Source organism: Pinus tabuliformis, chromosome 8 (assembly GCF_031772625.1).
Source record: "Pinus tabuliformis cultivar Carrire ecotype Pingquan chromosome 8, CPIR1, whole genome shotgun sequence".
NCBI lineage: Eukaryota > Viridiplantae > Streptophyta > Pinopsida > Pinales > Pinaceae > Pinus > Pinus tabuliformis.
Window position 1 is genome coordinate 1,497,502,375 of NC_142294.1, and position 22,101 is coordinate 1,497,524,475.

The 22,101-nt window shown below is 36.1% G+C and overlaps 1 protein-coding gene and 1 pseudogene across 1 annotated transcript; both read right to left on the reverse strand.

Annotated features, from left to right (window-relative positions):
* Nucleotides 1-5,756: 5,756 nt before the first annotated feature.
* Nucleotides 5,757-6,358, reverse strand: LOC149241500 (pathogenesis-related protein PR-1 pseudogene; annotated as a pseudogene).
* Nucleotides 6,359-20,557: 14,199 nt separating this feature from the next.
* Nucleotides 20,558-21,043, reverse strand: LOC149241501 (uncharacterized). Its single transcript, XM_089370567.1, has one exon. The coding sequence runs from the start codon at nucleotides 21,041-21,043 to the stop codon at nucleotides 20,558-20,560; it is 486 nt and encodes a 161-aa protein (XP_089226693.1).
* Between the last annotated feature and the right edge of the window lie 1,058 nt (nucleotides 21,044-22,101).

Below are 22,101 nucleotides of genomic sequence, written 5' to 3' on the forward strand. Positions count from 1 at the left end.
GGTCTTCCTTCCCACTTTAACTCTCTAAGCTCTCTGATGGCCTTATCACTACTATGAGGGAAGGTTGATGCAGTTGGGCATGGGACGGCCGCTGATTTATAGGATGAGAGGTGAAGAAGTGTGGGAATGATTGCAGGAGGAAACATGTGGAAGTGTTGTTCCTCCGAATGCGATTGAAGGTTTTGGTCGCAAAAGCATATTGACTTCGGAGCAACGTGGAGGGCCTACTTCTAACATGAAAATTTTCAGTTGAGAAAAGTAAAGGTAATTACAGTTGTGAGATAAGTGGGCTTGATCAATTTAGAAAACTAAATGAAACAACCGTTGTGAGCTACTCTCATGACCTTCATTGAAGCCCTTTACTTTACATATTCTCAATATCTTGAATTACTTCAAGCTAGTGGGTAGAAAATATTTGTATTTTTATTTTTATTTTTTTATGGACAATATTAAAGAATGTGGGAAGGAATTTAGGAAGAAGATAGCTCATCCCTAGATAGATTATGTGACGTGCTCAGGAGTGAAGAATCAAATCACATGATCATTTTAAAGAAGTAAAAGAGGAAATTAAAAGAATAATTTCAAATGAAAGGTGATAGACACAATCAAGATGAGATGTCAGAATCGACATGAAGAAAAACATGCATAATCACACTAGAGAAGATAAATACAAGTAAGAATAAAAGAAAGACAAAAGTAAAGCACCTAAATTTTGGTTGTTGCTCATTGCAATATTGGTTTAGATAATGATTTTTTCAAAGCTTTATTTGATTCTTAGAGAGATTGGTACTATTCACCACATGACAATTTAGAAATTTTTCTGTGAAGAATTAAATGACTATATAAAAGGTGTATTGTGAAATAGTTATTTGAAGAATTAAATGACTATATAGGTGTATTGTGAAATATTTCTTTGAAGAATTAAATGACTATATAGAAGGTGCATTGTACTTTTAAATAGATCTAGTCTCAAACTTGCAGGAATTGGCACCATTAGGCATAAATTGCTCAAATTCTTAGATTTTCTTTTGAATGATGTTCTTTATCTTCTTAAGTTAATGAGGAACTTGTTGTATCCTGTACACATTTGACAGTAAGGTCAGTCCATTCACAAGTTTGATGAAACAATTGAAATAGGGAGATGTTTTGACAACATGGTCATCATGACATGACCGAAGGATGACAAATTGTTGAAGTTGAAAGGGTTATCTACATAGGCATAAAATTCTATACATCTTTCTCACTAGGATGAAACCACATCACTTTCTCACTACGATGAAACCACATCATCTTCTAGTCTTTTTTGGCATGCAAAATTTGGACACACCAACTATGATAGTCTTCAAATGCTAAAGAACAATGATGTCTCTAGTTTTCTTACCATTCCAAAGAACTTGAGACAATGTGGGGCTTGCATCCTTGGGAAACAAAGCAAACAACCTTTTCATAATTTTACTTTCATAGCATGTAGAAAATTAGAAGTGATACACATTGATTTGTATGCCCTCATACCTATTCCATTTGCTTGTGATAATAAATATATCACAACATTTATTCATGAATACATTAGAACATGTTGGATTTTTTTGTTAGAACATATGTCTCAAGCTTTTGAAACATTTGAAAATTTCATGTATGGATTGAAAATGAAGCACAATCTAGAATTAACACTCGTTATATTGATAATGGATGGCAATATACCTCTAATGAGTTTGAAATCTATATCAAACGTATTCATCCACACTTAATCAAACATCAAACCATTGTTCCATATAATCCTAATAAAAATGGTGTAGTAGAAAGAATGAACAAGACACTTTTTTTTTGTAACTAATGGAATTGACAATTGGACTAGTTTGTATTTGCACAATTCATAGTCAATTACATTGTACCACTATAACCTCTAGGTGCCTATGTACACCCCTTTTACATAAATGGGTAAATTGGAGGCATTTAAACCTCAAATATCTTGATACATAACACTTCATTATCATGACGGTCACAAATTGACCTATCTCTCACGGACTGAATGGGACACTCTTGAATATAGTACACTAAGTGTTATTTTTCAAGCATGTGAAGCTAATGTTGTAAGCCGATGCAATTCTATGTGCAATATATGTGAAAAACATGAGTCCATCTCATACTATTAGGAATAAGAATCCTTATGAAATTTGGTATGACCGCATTCTTTCAGTGAGGCATCTTAGGGGTTTTCGTTCTACTTGCTATTTATTAGTTTCTAAGGAGCAAAAGAAACAAACTTTGGGCAAGGAGTCTAAATTACATCTTCTTGAGGTACTTAAATACCACCAAGGCATATCATCTTTATGATGAGGTAAATAAGAATTTCATCCCAGAGATGTGATTTTTCTTGAATCCACCAAGAATGGAAAAACTATTGAGTGATAGCTTGATCTTCTAGATAGATTCACTCATGTAAAGGCAAATCATGAGTTTGATGATGGTATTCCACATCTTGAAGGGGTATTCCTATCTTGGATCAATCTCTATGATATCCTTTTGAAGTGACATCTCCCTCTTATGAAGAAGATCTGGCCACTTCATTAGAATTGGATGATGTAACTGAGAGGATTAAAATGATGAACCTTGTTGGGAATGAAACACCATCTCAATAAGTGGAACAACCTACACCATATAAAAAAGGTTCACCAAAGTGGTTCATAAAGAAACTTGAAAGTGTTCATCTTAATGAGGTTGGAAAGATAGGGCCTAGAAGTTCAACTAAATAAGATGGAGGTGTTTCAAATAATTTACATTCATGTGATGTTAATGAAATGTATGTTTTTTATGATTGTGAATTAAATTCATCTACTAAATTTGAACCAACTTCCTTTAAAGAAACTACTTCTCATGATGAGTGGAAAGAAGCCATCCAAAAGGAGTATGATGATGTCATCAAGAATGGGACATAGAAGCTAGTGGATTATCTATTTGGAACCAAACCAATTGGTTACGAGTGTGTCTACCAAAAAAAGTATAAATTAAATGGTTCACTTGACAAGCATAAAGTGAGGCTTATATCAAAAGGATTTGTACATAAAGAAGGAATAGACTATGTAGAGACTTTTGTTCCCAAGACAAAATGGCCTACCATTTGTGCATTGTTGGCTTTGGTTACCCCCACAAAAAATGGGCTACTTATAATAGGTGGATGATTCATCAAATGGATGTGAACACGACCTTCTTGAATGGACACTTGAAATAATATGCCTATATGTTTTAACTAGAAGCATTTATTGTGAAGAGTCAAGAATTAAAGGTACATAAGTTCATCAAGCATTTGTATATTTTAAAGAAAACACCCCATGCATGGTATGAAAAGTTAACTAAGCATCTTTTGAGGATTAATTTCAAGAATTTTAATCTTGATGATGCAACTTTGTTTGTTAAAAAAGTTGGCTTTGATAATAGGGAACAATGAAGCATATATTGCATCCATAAAGAAAGAATTGAAGAAGGGTTTTGAGATGACAAGCATGGGGACATTTTCACTACTAATTGGGTATAGAATTAACTCGAAATTCAAAGCATGTATTCATCTCCCAAAATAAGTACAATAGAGAATTATTGAACAAGTTTGACATCATTAATTGTAATCCTCTCTCTACTCCAGTGGAACAAAATCTGAAGCTAACATTAGAAGAAGGGAAATTTGATGGTCAACTAAATATAAATAGCTTGTTGGGAGCCTTACCTACATTACTACTACCAAACTAGACATTTCATTTGTAGTTGGGGTTCTTTCCAAGATCGCGTGAAATCCTTATGAAGAACATTGTGGTGCTACAAAGAGAGTTCTAAAGTACTTCAAAAGGAAATCAAGACTTTGGGCTCAAATACTCAAGGTGGAAGACTTCAAAATTAGTTGGACATATAGATTCATACTTTAATAGGGATAAGGAGAATGGATTGTCTACTTCAAAAAGAAATCAAGACTTTGGGCTCAAATACTCAAGGTGGAAGACTTCAAAATTAGTTGGACATATAGATTCATACTTTAATGGGGGTAAGGAGAATGGATTGTCTACTTTAAGATCCCTCATTAGTCTTAGATCAACAAATATGTCTTAGATATCACACAAGCAATTTGATCAAGTAGATTTCACTATAGAGGTAGAATATGCAACTGCTACAAAAACAACAAAGGAGATTGTGTGGATCAGGAAGATATTAGATGATTTGCAAGAGAAATAACTAAATGCTATTCCACTTTTGATTGACAACACTTTTACAATCAAGTTGGCTAACAATTTTAGATTCCATAATCTTACCAAGCACATCAACACAAAGTACCATTTGGTTCAATATCATATAGAGGTCAAGACTATTCAACTAATATCTTATTCCACAAGCCATCAAATTGCAGACTTCTTCACCAAATCATTTAGATTTATTTTTTTTTAAATCGAAAAAAATACATTTCAAACACCAATTCTTAAACTTACAAATACCCCTTCATATTAAGAAAAAAATACCACATATCTAATCCTTAACATTATAAATATTTAATATAAAATAAAATATAAATAAAAGCAACCATCTTCAAAACTATGATAAAAAAAACTCAAAACTATAATTAAAAAATTAAAAAACATTTTTATTATACGTATTTATTTCATTTCAATAATATTACTCAACATAAAATTATTCAATATCCAATTTACCAAAATTTTAATTTAATTTAAATTTATATAACAGCTAAACATTTTATTATTATAAAAATTTCAAAATCATTTAGAAGAACAATAAATCTTATTACAAGTTTTGATTGTATAAACTTTAATATATCAAAGGTCCAATATTTCTGAAAGAGTTGCACCCACTACCACCTATTCATATTAAATATGAACCAATAATAAAAAGTTCAAAATCATTAAAAAAAAACCATAAATCTTATCACAAGTTTTGATTGTGTAAACTTTAATATATCAAAGATCCAATATTTGAAGAGTTGCACCCACTACCACCTATTCATATTAAATATGAACTCCTCCCACATACAGGTTTCAAACCAAAGATTTACCCTTCCAATTTTATCGGTCCAAAATTAAGATTGGCATGATGATAAATCCTTAACATGAAAATGTTAAATATTATTAGGTTTTCCAATGTAATCGTCATTATGAAAGCATTTGCTTTTTCTCCCAGTTCTCTGTTCTCTTCATAGAGGAATGGAGGAAACATTACATTTTAGGTTCCAGCTTCCTTCTCTAATGTTTTTCTTTTCATAATAATTAAATCCATCCAACCTACCTGCATACGACGAAACGATCAAACCTAAAAATATCAGTATTGCATGTGAGTATATCAAGCTCAATCCTTCCATAGGACCCCTTGCATTACTGAACCCATTAGTAGTGATTGTATCTGCAAATTATTAAATACAAAATGAAAGAGTTAAAAGTCAATGTGCAGGGAGTGATGTTTTGGTTTTGATATGATCCCATCACTTTAGAAATATCAGTATTGCATACGAGTATATCAAGCTCAATCCTTCCATAGAACCCCTTGCATTACTGAACCCATTAGTAGTGATTGTATCTGCAAATTATTAAATACAAAATGAGAGTTAAAAGTCAATGTGCAGGGAGTAATGTTTTGGTTTTGATATGATCCCATCACTTTAGATCGAAAATTGGAATAATTAAAATAATAGAAGTCACCAGTGAGCTAATGGAACTTCTCAGGCATACTCTAAGAGCTTATTGGAATGAAATGAATTACATTGACTTCAACAGTTCTGCATTGACATCTCTACCTACAAGGAAGAGAGAGGAGCCAATGAAGCATATTGGATGCAATTTTAGTATGGGTTTTGACCAACATAATTGCCAGGGGGATTGTAATTGCAGGTCATGAATGTATCACCGTCGTTGCAAATGACCCTAGCGCAGCCCACCGTTCGAGAATTCTTCCACACAATTTGAGTGTAGTGCCCGCACTCCTGAAACCCATTGCACGAATGAGTATGATAGTTGAAGTAACGGTCCTCCCCGATCCACGCAGCCACTGCATCCTTGGGTTGCCAACCACTTCCACTTCCCCAGAAAATATTTTCGCCAAACGGCCCATTCGAGTGTTTCAGAGCGCAGTCTCCTCGTCTCTTACTGGCATATGCCTGGGCATAGCTGGCCACATTGGCATCCCACACAAGGGGAGGATCCCCAACCTGGGCTCTTGCCTGGTTTTGTGGTACAAGGAATTGGGACACTAAATCCTCATTGTCACCTCTTGCACTTACAGTAGAAGCTAGTGAACCCAGACATAACAACAGAATAACCAACAAAAGGATCAAGTACAGCGATCGGATATGATATACTATCAGGTTCTTCATAGTTCTCCTTCCCACTTTAACTTTCTAAGCTCTCTAATGGCCTTATCACTACTATGAGAGAAGGTTGATGCAGTTGGGCATAGCAGGTCCGCTGATTTATAGGATGAGAGGTGAAGAAGAATGGGTGTGATTGGAGTCATTGCAGGGCGAGCCATGTGGAAGTACTGTTCTTCTGAATGCGATTGAAGGTTTTGGTCGCAAAAACATATTGACTTTGGAGAAACATGGAGGGCCTACTTTTGAATACCTTGAAAAGTTTATCAGTTGAGAAAACTAACTGGTGAGTTAAATGGGTTTGATTGTGGGGGTATATTTTAAACTTTTTTATTGGAAATCTCAAGGATAGAAATGAAGGTAGCCATTTGACTTTGTTATTGATTTATCAATTTTTTGAAATATTTTAAAAATCTATAATTTAGTGAAATTTAACTCACCATGTTATTTATTTATCAAATTTTTGAAATATTTTAAAAATCTATAATTTAGTGAAATTCAGCTCACCAATGCAGTTGTGAAAGCTCTATACTTAAAGCACTAACTGTAATTACAATTGTGAGCCAGGGTTTATCAATTAAACAAATTAAATATAATTATAGTTTGATTGGGGTGTATATTCTGATTTTTTAGAAACAAAGGTAATTATTTAATTTTACTATTTATTTTATATATAAAATTTTATAATATTTCAAAAATCTATAATTTAATTAAATTCAACTCATAAATGTGATAGTTAAAGCTCTATTTTTAAATATACTAATTGTAATTATAGTTGATAAATGTCTTTCGGAATAATCACATCATTAGGATCGGTAGATGTTTCGAACCAACTAATGTGGTTCATCCTAAATGCAAGGGGAAAGAAATCGTAAAACTAACCATTAAAAACTAGAAGTTGAAGAATAGTCAAAACAGAAAATAATCAAACAAAAAATAAAATGTTATTTTTAATTTAAAAATTTTTAATAATTTGATATTATTTAAAATTCAAGAAGTTTTTATATATTTTTATTTGAAATAGTTCTAATATTATTTAAATTCCAAAAAATATATCATAGATCTAACATATTTAAAAAAATTGGACAAAATTTTAATATTTTAGTATTATTTAAAAACTTAAAGTTCCATATAAAAAGTAGTTTTATATATTTTAATATTATTTAGAAATCTAAAAATTCTAATTAGAGATAAATTATTTAAAAACCAATTTTATATATTTATTTAAAAAGGGTTTTAATATTATAAATTAAATATATTTTAGATCTAAATTATTTAATAATCCTAAATTTAGTAATACGAATTATTAATGTTTAAAAACCCAAAAGTTAGATATAAAAAGTATTTTTTTTTCCTTAATATTATTTTAAAAGATAAAAATAAAAAATTAATTACATATAAAATAGTGTATATTCCTTATTTAGTAAAAAAAAAATAGATGTTGGGTTCTTGAAATAAAGTAAAAAGATGGTTTTAATGGGGGTAAATATTATAAAATAGTAATAAGGAGTAATATAATGATTAGAAAACTCATAAAATAATAAGGGGTTAAGGATAAACTAGAAATTTAATAGGGAGATTATAAGTTTAGCTCACAAAAATATGTATTAAGAGAAAAATGAGGTTAAATACTATTGAAGAAAATAGGAGATCAATAATAGAGATTAAATAAGTTAAAAATAGGGTTAGAAAGAATAAATCAAAAGAAAAATGAGGTTAAATACTATTGAAGAAAATAGGAGATCAATAATAGAGATTAAATAAGTTAAAAATAGGGTTAGAAAGAATAAGTCAAAATAAGCATATAATGAGCAGTAAGTCACAAATAATCTGATAAACTTAAATAAAAAGCAATACAAAAGGACAAAAATAGGGGCTAAAGGGCCAGAATCCAACTTTTACTCAATTTCCAACCATCATCTCTGTTGACTAGCATGCTTTTTAATCTCAATAGCCTCTCTAAGTTTCTTATGATGGAAATGATCAACCCTAGTAAAGACTCTGAAACCGTCAATACAAACATAGTTTATCAGTGAAGAAAACTAAATGTAATTATAGTAATGAGTTCAGTAGGTTTGATTGTGGATATATATTTTGAAGTTTCTACCATTAAATACACTTCGATAGTGTGAAAAGTTTATCGTTTGAGAAAGTTAAATATAATCACCATTGCGAGATAAATGGTTTTGATATAGAAAAATATTTATGGTCAAGTAAACATGTATGGTTTAAAAAGTTTATTAATTGGAAAAATTAAATGTAATTATTGTTGTGGGTTAAATAAGTTTGATCTTCGAAAAAAATTAAATTTTAAAATTTAAAGTTTTGGGGTTTGAAATTGATTTACAAATAAAATATTTGTGTTAAACAAATTAATTTATAAAATATTATTGAAACAGATAATAACTGATATGATATGTGGATATGTAACTGCCTGAAGTAATATCATTTACCTTAATTTGTTTCAATCTCACTTTCATAAATTAATCAAATATTGGATCTCATGTCTGCGTCCAAACAGATAATGCCAAAATTGAATTAAATTACAAAAACAGGGACTGCTTATATTTCAACCAATTTCTAATACTTCCGGCATCTTCGCATGCAAAATTTTCGGTTCTTTCACGTGCAGGCAGTGTACAAAAGTTGAACCACAAATTTATGCAATGATTTCGCTTGTATTTAAATGTAAAAGTGGCCTGATAGATTAAGGATTTTCCGCAGTCACAATGCTTTTAACACATATTCTCATTCGCATCGTTGATTAAGGATAAGTCTCACGACGCATTATTCTCCGGGCTTTAAGCATTTGTTAATTGCGAAGGCGAAATCATTCAAAGAACCTCATGATCCGGTGGCGTAATTGATGACCACAGAAGTGGCACATCAGCGATTCGACTTTGATTCATACACGAAGTATATCGACAACTCCAGACTTTCTCTTGCAGAAGTACTTAATTTTAGCCGTAGTCTAACTTGCCACAATTTTATTAGGAAAATAGGGTAATTTATATATGATTTTGAGAAAATTAGACAATTTTTTTTTGAAATTTAAGCCACAATTGTCATTGGAGACACCTTTTCATCACCACCAACCCCTCCTTGAATGCAACATGTTCCTTGACACAGCTACCAAAATGAGAAGCTGGGAATTTTGTCTCTGGAGAGCACCTCTCCCGATCCTTCATCGAGTGCCTCGACATTCTACCAGAACGAGGGCGACAACAACCCCAGGAACCTGAAACCGAGACAACCTCGCACTGAGAGTGACTCAATGCATCGACATGTTAACAACCGGGATTACTCTAACCAAATTACCTGAACAAAAGGGATAATCTCCAAGCCTCTCAATTTCCCAATGAAGACCACAGTGATGAACACAAAGCCCAACAAAGACAAGCCTCTCAATTTCTCGAAATGATAAACGCAAATAGGATAAATCCAGAGCCTCTCATTTTCCCTGCGAAGACCACAACTAGTATAAACCTAGAGCCCAACAAAGACCACACAAAGAGGAAAAACAAAGAGCTTCTCAAACGCCTCACTCTTATCAAATGTTCTGAAGCCCCCCTCTGCAAACACTAGCTTTAACACTCAAGTGTTTCTACCCTCTAATCCCACAATTGTGACAAACCCCTAGATCCCTATTATTATAGACCCTTATTACCCCTAGGATAGAGACAAACCCACTCTTATGGCAGAAGTTTAAACCGTTATTCCTCCTTAAATAGAAATTCCCAAGCTTTAACCAAATGTGGAAATGATGGACTATGCACTTACCTCTTGCACCCTAATGACCCTCCATTATGATCCTGAGTGCTGAAACGACTTGCATCTTGTCTGAATTCATCGTCCCCCGCGTGTACAGTTTGCACCAACTTGGATGGATTAAATGCTAACCTCGTTCTAAGTGAATTCACTTGGTATCACCTTCAATGCAGCTGATGCAGAGCTTGATCCAAGAATTGAGTACCAAATCTCCCACACTTGAGCACAAGATGGCTCCAAGTGTTACCACCTTCTCAAGAAAACGAGCACATGACAATGGATAAAGCACGTCATGCCAAGGAGAGCCTCCACAAGGCAGGGAGGAGGGGTGTGTGATGAGAGGGAAAATGTGACAGAGAGGGGAGGGAAGGCGAGAGGGGGGGGTGTAGTGGGTGAAGAGGAATGAGTAGCCAAGGTGGTCGAGGTGATGAAAAGAGGCAGGTGATGTGGCGAAGGGGGTGGAAGAGGGGAAGGAGGGTGAAGAAATACGAGAGGAGGCAGAGGGAGGTGCCAAGGGGGAGCCAAAAGGGAGAAACATGGGGTATGAAGGGAGATAAAAACCACTTGAACTCCCTCATTTCCAACTGATTATTTCCATTTTTAAAGAAGGAATAAAAAATAACTCGAAGAATTGGATTTTCAGATAAGAAATTAGGGGATAGGAAAATGACCCACTGCCCTGTTCACTTCACTGCTTTCTTCTTTCATCTTGCATGCCAAGTTGGCTTGCCTGTCAGCTTCCTTATTTTCCCCTCTTAAGATGTGGAAAAAATTTAATTTTCCAAAGTGACGAAGCATTCCTTCGACTCTCCTAAGGATTTGATTCAACTTATTGTTCTGAGCTGCCGAGTTTCATATGCTTTATGATAAGAAGGGAGACCCCTATTATATGCATATCCATGATTCATTTTATCTAAGCCAAGGTGAGACCAAGAGACAAGCCATAAGCCTCGGCTTGATTGTTTGTCTTCTCTCCCAACCCCTAGGCATATCTATCTTCTATGATTCCTTCAGGATTAATGAGAATCGCTCCCCCTCTGCCACCCCATAATTTCTTTTTGAAGCTCCATCAAATTGGAGAATGCACTTTTTCGAGTTTTGCATCCAATCCACAAGCCCCTCAGGAGACATTCCAAGGATCGAGCGGGGGCAAGGGAGGCGAGGGATATTTTGAGGAGGGCAAGGAGTCTTGGGGGCATACCCAAGGAGATATCCATGCGAATTCTTGATGATCCAAAGAGAGTTCCATAATCAATGTGTGAAATTCCATACAAGACAAAAGGGATTTAAGAGTTGTGATTCTAGTTATCGAGCAAGTCTCTCTGAAGATTGCTTTATTACTTGATAACCATATATGCTAGCAAACATACTTGGGAAGAGTGATCCATAGCTCCTTGAAGATATTTTTGGCCTGAAGGGAGTCGACATAAAATATGGGCCCAGGAGTTGAAGAGCTAAAGGAGATCATCGAGCCATCTTTTTCTGAGGAAAAGTAGACCAAGGGCCACTGACCAAAATTCTTTTGAAAAGTGACAATGGAGGAAGAGATGAGGGATTCTTTCCTCATAATTTATGCATAGGGAACATCTAGAGGGTCCACTGAAGCCTCTTTTATGTAGGTTATCTGCCGTGAGAACTATTTTATGAGCTAACAACTAGCATAAGAAGTTCATCTTGGGGATACCATTCATTTTCCAAATTTTGTTCCATATTGAGGACTTTAGGAGGATTTGGGAATTGAAAATCATATGAGGGTATCCTTTTTTGACTATGAAAATGGAGTTCATTCATCCTCACGTATCCACCATTTTTGGATCAATGGGGGTGCATCCACTTAGTTTTTTAATTAGAATTTCTCTTGATGGGAGCATATTTTCCGGGATATTTTCCAATTTCCACCCCTTCCATAGTCCCTGATGATTCCAATATGATATTTGATCCAAATGGATCATCCTAGTCTGCATCATATGATTCCTAAGAGGGATGAGAGAGGAATCTAAACCTAGAGGAAGAAGACCCAAGATAGAGTCTGACCAAATATTAGTCAAGGCTCTGTTACCCAAAATTTTACTTAAATTATTCAATATGATGTCTGAGGATGTTCTCATGAATTTCCAGACTATAGAACCTTGAGTCGCCTCCATTCACACCTCTCTATTGTTATGCTAATTTATATATTTTTCTCTCAATACTTGGATTGGTCTTTTGAATCTCCTTTTGAAGTGTCATCCTCCCCCTCATGAAGAAGATCTAGCCACTTCATCGGAATAGGGAGTCGAATTGGATGATGTGATTGAGAGGATTAAAAGGTTGAACCTTCATGGGAATACAACACCATCTCAATAAGTGGAGCAACCTAGACCATCTCAGAAAGGTTCACCAAAATGGCTCATAAAGACACTTGAAAGTGTTCACCTTGATGAATTTGAAAAGACATGAACTAGAACTTAAACTAAATAAGATGGAGGTGATGTAGATAATTTAGATTGATGTGATGTTAATGAAATGGATGTTTCATATGATTGTGAATCAAATTTATCTACAAACTTTGAACCTATTTTTTTAAAGAATCTAATTCTTATAATGAGTGGAAAGAAGACATGTAGAAGGACTATGATTCTCTCATCAAGAATGAGACATGAAAGCTAGTGGATTCTCCATTTGGAACCAAACCAATTGGCTACAAGTGATTCTACAAAAACAAGTACAAATTAGATGGCTCACTTAACAATCATAAAGTAAGGCTTGTAGTAAAAGGATTTGCACATAAAGAAGGTATAGACTATGTAGATACTTTTATCCCACAAAAAATGGGCTATCATTCGTGCACTTTTGGCTTTAGCTCCCCCCATAAAAAAATTGGTTAATTAGAATAGGTGGATGATTCATCACATGGATGTGAAGGCAACCTTCTTGAATGAAGACTTGAAATAAAATGTCTACGTGTTTCAACCAGAAGGATTTGTTGTGAGGGGCCAAGAACAAAAGGTATGCAAGTTTGTCAAGTCTTTGTATAGCCTAAAGCAAGCACCTCATGCATGGTATGAAAAGTTAACTAAGTTTATTTTGAAGATCAATTTTAAGAATTTTAATCTTGATGATGCAACATTGTTTGTTAAGAAAGTTGGTAAAATTTCACATTACATCCATAAAGAAAGAATGAAGAGGGGTTTTGAGATGACAAACATGGGGATATCCTCAATACTATTTAGGTATATAACTCATAGTCTAAAGCATGTATTCATCTCCCAAAAGAAGTACAATATAGAAATATTGAACAAATTTGGCATGGCTAGTTAAAATCCTCTCTCTATTCTAATGTAAGAAAATCTAAAGTTAACATCAAAAGAAGGGAATGAATTTAAGGATGCAACTAAATATAGATAGATCGCAGAGAGCCTTATCTACCTTACTACTATTAGACCAGACATTTGTTTTGTAGTTCAAATTCTTTTCAGCTTCATGTAAAAATGTTGTGAAGGACATTGCTATGTTGCAAAGAGAGTTCTAGAGTACTTAAAAGGAACTCAAAACTTTGGGATCAAATACTCTAAGGTGGATGCCTTCAAATTAGTTGGACATATAGATTCAAACTTTGAAGGAGGTAAGGAGAATGGATTGTCTACTTCAGGATACTTAATGTGTCTTGTGTCAACAACTCTATATTAGAGGCCACGTAAACAATTTATTCCAACAAATTCCACTACATAGGTAGAATATGTAGTTGCTACATACATAACAAAGGAGACTGTGTGGCTCAAGAATATATTATATGATTTGTAGTAGGAACAACTAAATGCTACCCCGCTTTGGATTTACAAAAAATATGCAATCAACTTAGCCAAGGATCCTATATTCCATGATTGAACCAAGCACATCAACACAAAGTACCATTTGTTTCGATATCACGTAGAGGCCAATACCATTAATATGTTGTTCCACATGTGACCAAATTATATATCTGTTCATCAAACCACTTAAAAGAGAAACATTTGAAAAGTCCATAAAAATACTTAATCTCACAAATAGCTCTTCATATTAAAATGAAGAATATCACATACTTAAACCTTGGTAGTATCACATTGCAAATATTTAATGTAATTTTTTTTATATATAAATATGAACAACTATCCTCAAAACTATGGTAAATGAAATCATATATATATATATATATATATATATATATATATATATATATATATATATATATATATGTTACTAACCATCAAATTATTTAATAATCCAACTTATCAAAATTTAAATTAAATTTATGAAATTATTCTATATTCAATTTATCAAATTTTAAATTTAAATTATAAAATTTATATAATAACAAAGTTTTTTTTTTTTTGTAAGCTTAGGTAGGACCCACTCATTTTACACTTTTTTACAACTTCTCATTTTTCTACTTTTTACAACCTTGCAGGATTCGAACATGGGTGGGGGGTGTGACAGCCATCCGCCCCAGCCATTACATCATGCACGTCATGTGCATAATAACAAAGTTTTTATTATTATAACAATTTCACAATTATTTTGAAACAACTATAAATCTTATTACAAGTTTTCGTTGCGTAAACCTAGATATATTGAGGGACCAATATTTGAGAAAGGGTTTCACCCACACCTACCTAAGGACCCATATGTGAGAAAATGTTGCACGCACTACTGCTACTCCTGTTAAATATGAATTCTTCCAACCTATGTTTCAAACCAAAGGTTTAGACTTCACCAGCTGGCCACATTGGCATCCCACACAAGGGGGGGATCCCCAACCTGGGCTCTTGCCTCGTTTTTGGGTACAAGGAATTGGGACACTAAATCCTCATTGTCATTGTTTGTCACCGTTTGCACTTACAGTAGGATCTAGTGAACCCAGACATAACAACAGATTAACCAACAAAATATCATCAACAGCGAGTGGACATGATATACTACCTGGTTCTCCATGGTCCTCCTTCCCACTTTAACTCTCTAAGCTCTTTGATAGCCTTATCACTATTAAGATAGAAGGTTGATGCAGTTGGGCATGGAAGGACTGCTGATTTATAGGATGGGAGGTGAAGAAGAATGGGTATGATTGGAGTGATTGGAGGAGCAGCCATGTGGAAATATTGTTCCTCCGAATGCAATTGAAGGTTTTGGTCGCAAAAACATATTGACTTTGGAGCAACCTGGCAGGCCTACTTCTGAATAACTTGAAAAGTTTATCAGTTGAGAAAACTAAATGTAATTACAGTTGTGAGCTAAGTTGGTTTGATCAGTTGAGAAAACTAAATGCAATTACAGTTGGGCCTGCTTCTGAATAACTTGGAAAGATGATCACTTGAGAAAACTAAATGTAATTACAGTTGTGAGCTAAGTGGGTTTGATCAGTTGAGAAAACTAAATGCAATTACAGTTGTGAGTTAAGTGTGTCACATTTGATTGTGGGTGCAGATTCCAAAACATTCAAGAAATCTTATGGTAGGAGGAAGGTAACTGTTTGATTTTTTTTAATGTACATTAATTTTTCTAAAATATTCAGTTAAAATCAACGGTGGCTAAAGCTCTATAGTTCAATGCAGTTCTATCACCTGAAAAGTTTATCAGTTGAGAAAGTTAAATATAATCAGAGTTTTGAGATAAATGGGTTTGATATGGAAAAATCTTGAATCATTTGAAAAGTTTATTTAGGAAAATTAAATGTAATTGCTTTTTCAAGTAATAACAGTTTATTCTGTCTTTTTTAATTTCTAGTTTATGAGAATTTATAGTTTTATTCATAGTATTCATCTCTAATGTGATTTATTTAAAAATAGAAAGGCTTCAAATAAATTTGTTTAGTAATCAGTAGAAAAGGGGATTTTGAAGTCTTGGATGGTGCCATCTCTGTCACTCCCCTCTAGAGGATGCCTTCCACCTTTTTATTGAATGTTCTTTTGCGAAGGCCATTTGGGTTCACATGGCAGATTTGTGAAATATCTGGTTTGTCGGGGATTGGTCCTCCATTTTCGACTGCTTAATGTATTCGCCTTCCTGTCATAGGCCCTTTTGTGCTCTTCCCTTATATGTCTTTTGGGGATTTGGAAATCTCGGAATGCTTTCATCTTTGAGGACGGGGTTATAGCGTATCATTATGTCAACATCAAGGTTGTGGCCCATTTCCTTGAGATCGGCTCTTGGTTCCCCAAACCTTCTCGACTCTCAGTCTAACTCTAGGGGACTTAGGATATTTTTTCCCAATAGGTTATTTTGATGGGGCTTCTACTGATGGGGACTATGGTTGTGGGGCAGTTATTAAAATTTGCCCCAACAAGACTTACCATTTCTTTTGGAATGTTTGAGTTGGTTCAAGTTGCCGGGCAGAGGTGGTGGCACAATGGGGGTTACTCCAAAGCATTGTCTAGTTGGCTATTGACACCTTGAAGGTGTTTGGCGATTCATTGTCTGCCATTAAGTGGATGCAGGGGTGGAATGCCCTCTAGGTTCCTCTGCTATCCCATTGGATGGATCGTATTTCCGTGCTTTGTTCTTCTTTTTGTGACATTTCTTTTCTCCATATCTATCGAAGCAGAATATGGAAGCAGAGGTTTTATCTAAAAGAGGAGTTACCCTCTAGCCTAACATAATGTTTTTCATACTTCTAATTGATAGATGTATCTCTCAAGAGGGCTCTTTGGAGTTCTGATTAAGTGCACTTGGCCAGAGAATACACCACAGGAATAGAATGGCTTCGTCCAAGTAGATAATGCCAAACGGCCAAGCAGATAATGCCAAAAATAATCAAATCATGAGAAAATTGATGCCATTGTTCTAATGACTTAGTCTAAACCGATAATGCCAAAAATAATCAAATTACAAAAATGACATGGTTCTAATGACTTAGTCTAAACAGATAATGCCAAAAATCATCAAATTACAAAAACCGTACTGCTGACATTTCAAACTAATTTCTTCTACTTCTGGCATCTTCGCTTGCAAAATTTTCGAAAATTTCGGTTCTTTCACGTGCAAGGTATTATTCCCGGGGCTTTAAGCATTTGTTAATTGCGAAGACGAAATCGTTCAAAGAACCTCAGGATCGGGTGGCGTAATTGGCGACGACATGATTCGACTTTGATTCATACATTACACCAGTCAAGAATTAATTAATTACAAATTATATCGACAACTCCAGACTTTGTCTTGCAGAAGCACCTAAATTTTTTATTTTGATTTGTCAATCCATATAAAATTGAATAGCTGGCGACCATCTACGTCTCTACCAAATTCGTAGGCTAATTATAATGCAAAAAGAAAAAGCATATGCGCCAAATTCAAGAGATGCTAAGTGGCCACGAATTCTTGTGGTGGTTTTACATTCAAATATGTCAGCCTGCATATAGCAATTATGTCTGCAAAATATAGTTGTTTTTTATTTGTGTATACGTTGATACTCTCTGATAGGTGGAGCGTCCATTTAATATATGAACTTTCTTAAGGTTCAGTGTATTCTTTTAAATAACAATTTAATTATATAATGCTTATTTATTTTTTTATAATATTATTTTCTATACATAAATATTTTTTAAATTAAAACATTTGGATTTCATTAATATTACAATGTTTTCTTTTTAGATCTTAGTCATAAGTACATAAGAAACTAAAAGATCTTAAATGTTCACATAAAACAAAGTCACATAGTAACATTGATCTCTTTACTTTAACAACTCACAACACCACAAATTTTATAGAGGTTAATTTCACCACATATATATAAACAAAGCTTAAAAAATATAATATTAGGATGTCACAGATCATATCGCCCTTCTCCAATAACATAAATCAATATAATGAAACTTAAATTGCAAACAAGACCTGACATCGTCAACTAAAACGAAACACTTCTCTAAAACCATATATGCTCACAATCTCAAAGCCTAACCAAATAACAATAGTGCTAGTGATCTCGAGAACAAGCATGAAATAGCTATAATGTGCCCAAAGCCATAAAAAGATCCTCCGCTGAGAGATTCATAATACAGTGCCCCCAGAGCCATAAACAGATCCACCACCGAAAAATTCATAACACATAGAAGCCCACATGAACATAGGGTCATCCAACAAAAACACACAGATCCATATCCAATTGCAAGGTAAACCACAGGTGTGTCATTAATAACCACAGTGCTAGTGTTTTGTAAAACAAACAAGAAGTGATCATTATGCAACATAACACATAAAAGCCCAGAGAAACAAAGTTTCATCCAACACAAAAGCATTGATCGTATCCATAAAAATTTCAAAAACACAACATCAAGAGTCATAATCACACCTCCCAAAATTAGAGCCTAGAGAGACAGCAAGATAAAGGGCCAACCTTAAAACATAAGTCCATCCATAGACGCACAGAGCCATCAATAACATAAGCTATTCCATAGTGATAACAAAAAAAACTTGATAAAGAAACTAGACAACTCTCCACATTATAAACAAGACTGTCAACCAATATTATGTTCTTGAACAGATAAAATTACAGACAGTCAATATATTCTATAAATTCTTGAATGATTACACACATATTTATACAATCAGTAGTCTTAAGATAGGAATGCTATCTTAGACGAGCAGTAGTGTGGTTGAGAGATTCTCTCAACCACACACTAAGCTAGGAGAAACTAAATTCCTATTACATAGGAATAAACTCCTCAAATAGAAAAATACAACCATAGACAAGTAGGAATTAATTATTTCCAACTCCCCCCCTTAATGACTACTTGTCATGATAGTCAAATCCACCATCATCACACGAATTGCATGTACAAAACCTCCAAAAACACAATCTGCCGCCCTCGGACAGATCCACAACTTCTCCGATCCCACGGATCCCCTTGAAGGTGAATTGGCGCGATCCTGAACGAAAAAACCCGCACCCATTGGCGCGATTAATGGCCTAACAGACGCGCCAGTTGGCCTTCCTGGCATTGCTGTTAGCGCGAAAAACGCCAATCCCCTTCTACTCAGAGAAAATCATCTGAGTCTGAGCCAGGTGTTCTGCAGTCCACCTGCTCCTACGAGCACAAAGCTCTCGTGTACACACAGCCACAAAGGCACTTTAAGCCACACAGGCAATTCCGCCACACAGGCAAGCTAGCTTCAAAAGGCACTTCAGCCTCAAAGACCATATAGATGGTTTCTGGCTCACCACCAACCATTCAGCCACAAAGGCAAGCTAGCCACAAAGGCACTTCAGTCACAAAGACTATATAGATGGTTTCTGGCTCACCACCAACCATTCAGCCACAAAGGCAATCTGCCACCACCGGGCAAGTCCGATTTACCACCACCGGGCAAATCCGCCAACTTCAATATGCCACCACCGGGCAAATCCTGTAGCCACTAGGACTCTATAGATGGTTTCTGGTTCACCACCAACCGTCACATTACAATGACAAAAGATGGTTTCAGGCTGACCACAAACCATTACAAAGTGGTTTTGAGATCACCACGAACTTTCAAATGCCTTTACAAGGCTTACATTCAACATTTGGAGTTTTTGGTACATACAATGACTATTACAATCACATGCTAGGGAGTCTATTCCACAAACCACACTAAAACAAAAAATCTACTTTGTTGTCCGCCATAGACGTTGTCGTTGCTCCTTTGATATCATTGTTGCACAAAATTAATATTTGGTGCAATTCAACCTTGTTACCCACCACATTTGCATCATCTTTCTGATTTAATTGTCTTGGCTTTACCTGCATGATTTGTTAGAGTAGCTAATTCTAACAAAATCACTCCATTGAGTTAGCTAAGCTCAATGATTATAATTCCAAAACATTTATAAATACCACATTTTACTGTTGCAGTGGCAGCGTATTACCAAAGAAATTCGAACGCAACTATTATGGCTTGTCCATCACCATGCTAACCGGCCCTCATTTCAAACTGATGGCCTCCAAAGAACCTTGCCAAGTGAAAGAAATCCTCCGCCCAGGCTTTCTCTGCCTCCAGGGAAGTTTCCGGTGCTTCGATCTCGTAGATTGAAACTCACACAGGTCGGCCTCCAGCTCGACCTCCATACACAGCTTGGCAGCGGCTACACCGATCTCAACGGCCACTGTGAGCACGTACCTTCGGCCCCTTCGTTCCAGATCCACGCTTCCTTTGCAGCAGATCGGGTCTCCACGCTCACCGCACCAGAATTTCGAGAACGCTCAACCCTCCAATCATTCTTGCCATTCAAAGCACGTACAGCATCAGTTGCATCCCTGCGGTCCTCAAATTCAATGAATGCAAAGCCAGGTGGTTTACGAGCTACCCATACACTGCGCAGAACGCCATAGACTCTGAACTCGTCCTCCAGTTCCCGCTCGGTTACCCGGGGATCCAAGTTCCCCATGTACACCCGCGACATTGCCTCATCACGGATCCCCGATCTTCCATTCTCCTCTGATATCTGCTATTTCGTCAAAGGAAATAATCCTGAAAGCACTCCACTGCATGAAGAGCACTCCAACGACTGTCTTGGGTGATTGCAGTCTTGACAACATCTAATTCATATATGTCCGCAATACACAGAATGCTTTCCAAATTTTCAATGTTAATAATGTTTTCAACTATGAAATTTTGAAATGTAGAGAGTAGGAAATCGATCTGGTATTGCTGGCACAGCCGAATAATCATCTCGGCTTTTACCTCACCATTTTCTTGGAAATCCTTTGCATCTATCTGGGCCTTATAAAGGAATTTTAAGAATATGGCCACTGCTTCTTTGTTCACGTCCTCCAGCCTTATTACCATGCTCCTCGACTCTTGCATGCCTGAATTTAACATCGCCTTGAAAACAATAGATCGACCTGACAGAATTGAACTGTGGGCAACGAATCGCCCACCATCTGGTGTAAGTAGAACGACGTCCGCAGAGGAGTCATACCCGGGAACCGAATCCCTCATTGTTAGAAACTGAATTCTAGCCTCGAGAGACTTCAGTTCGGACTTCAGGGATTCATTTTCTTGCGTGGAGTTCTTCGTACCTGCCGCCTTGGCTTCTCAAGCATGAAATCGTGGACTGTACTAATCCAGCAATACACGAGCCCCTGATCAATACCGAGCTTACTCTTATCCGTCAGTCCTTCAAACCAAATTTTGTCCAGCGCATCGGACGAATTGCTGAGCCTCGATCCCACGACGCCCTGCTGGAAGCGGGCATCGTCACGCTCCACAGGATCCTAACATCGATCCCAATCTGCCACCATCATCCGCATCACTTGAGGGAGGGGCGTTCTCCTCCGTCCTCGAAAAACGAGAGCCAATGCAGCGCATCCTCGTAGATATCTTCTGCTGGATCTGGAACAATGTCTCCACTGACACTATCAATCGCTTCGGCAAGCTGGTTCCACTTCTCCTCCCCAATCCGCTTCACCAACCGATCACCGTCGGCATCGTCCCCAAGAAACAGGTCCCCGGTATCATCATCCGCAGAAATCTTCCCCGCATCGCCCCGGGCACGGCCCCGTCCCCAGCGCCTGATGCTGCCGCTCTGCAGCGACCTGCCAGCAGGAACCGCACGATCCCTGATTTTTAACCTCGGTCACAGCTCCCTTCTCTCTCCAATCGAACTCCTCGGTATGCGGATTCCCAGCCTTGAAGCTGAGGATCTGGGCCTTCCTCCCGCCATATGTCCACCAGATCTAATATCCCTCAAATGAATTCTGATCGAGTTGAAAGACCCCAAACTATAAGAAGAGTACCAAACATACTCATTCGCCCTGGCTTCAAGAGGGCTACAAAAGCACCTGCAACTGCAACGTAGCTACCTGCTAACACCTCAAGGCGCTGAAGATCCATGACTGCTTGATGTATAGAATTTGATCAGCGTCAAACCTTCTTTTAAAAGGTACCATCAACGAGTTGATGCCACACCAACTTAACTTTTCAAGGGCTTCAGCAATCCCCAAATCACGTGCTTCTTGTCGGACAGATTCGTTCCTCTGATACTTAGTTCACGCGAT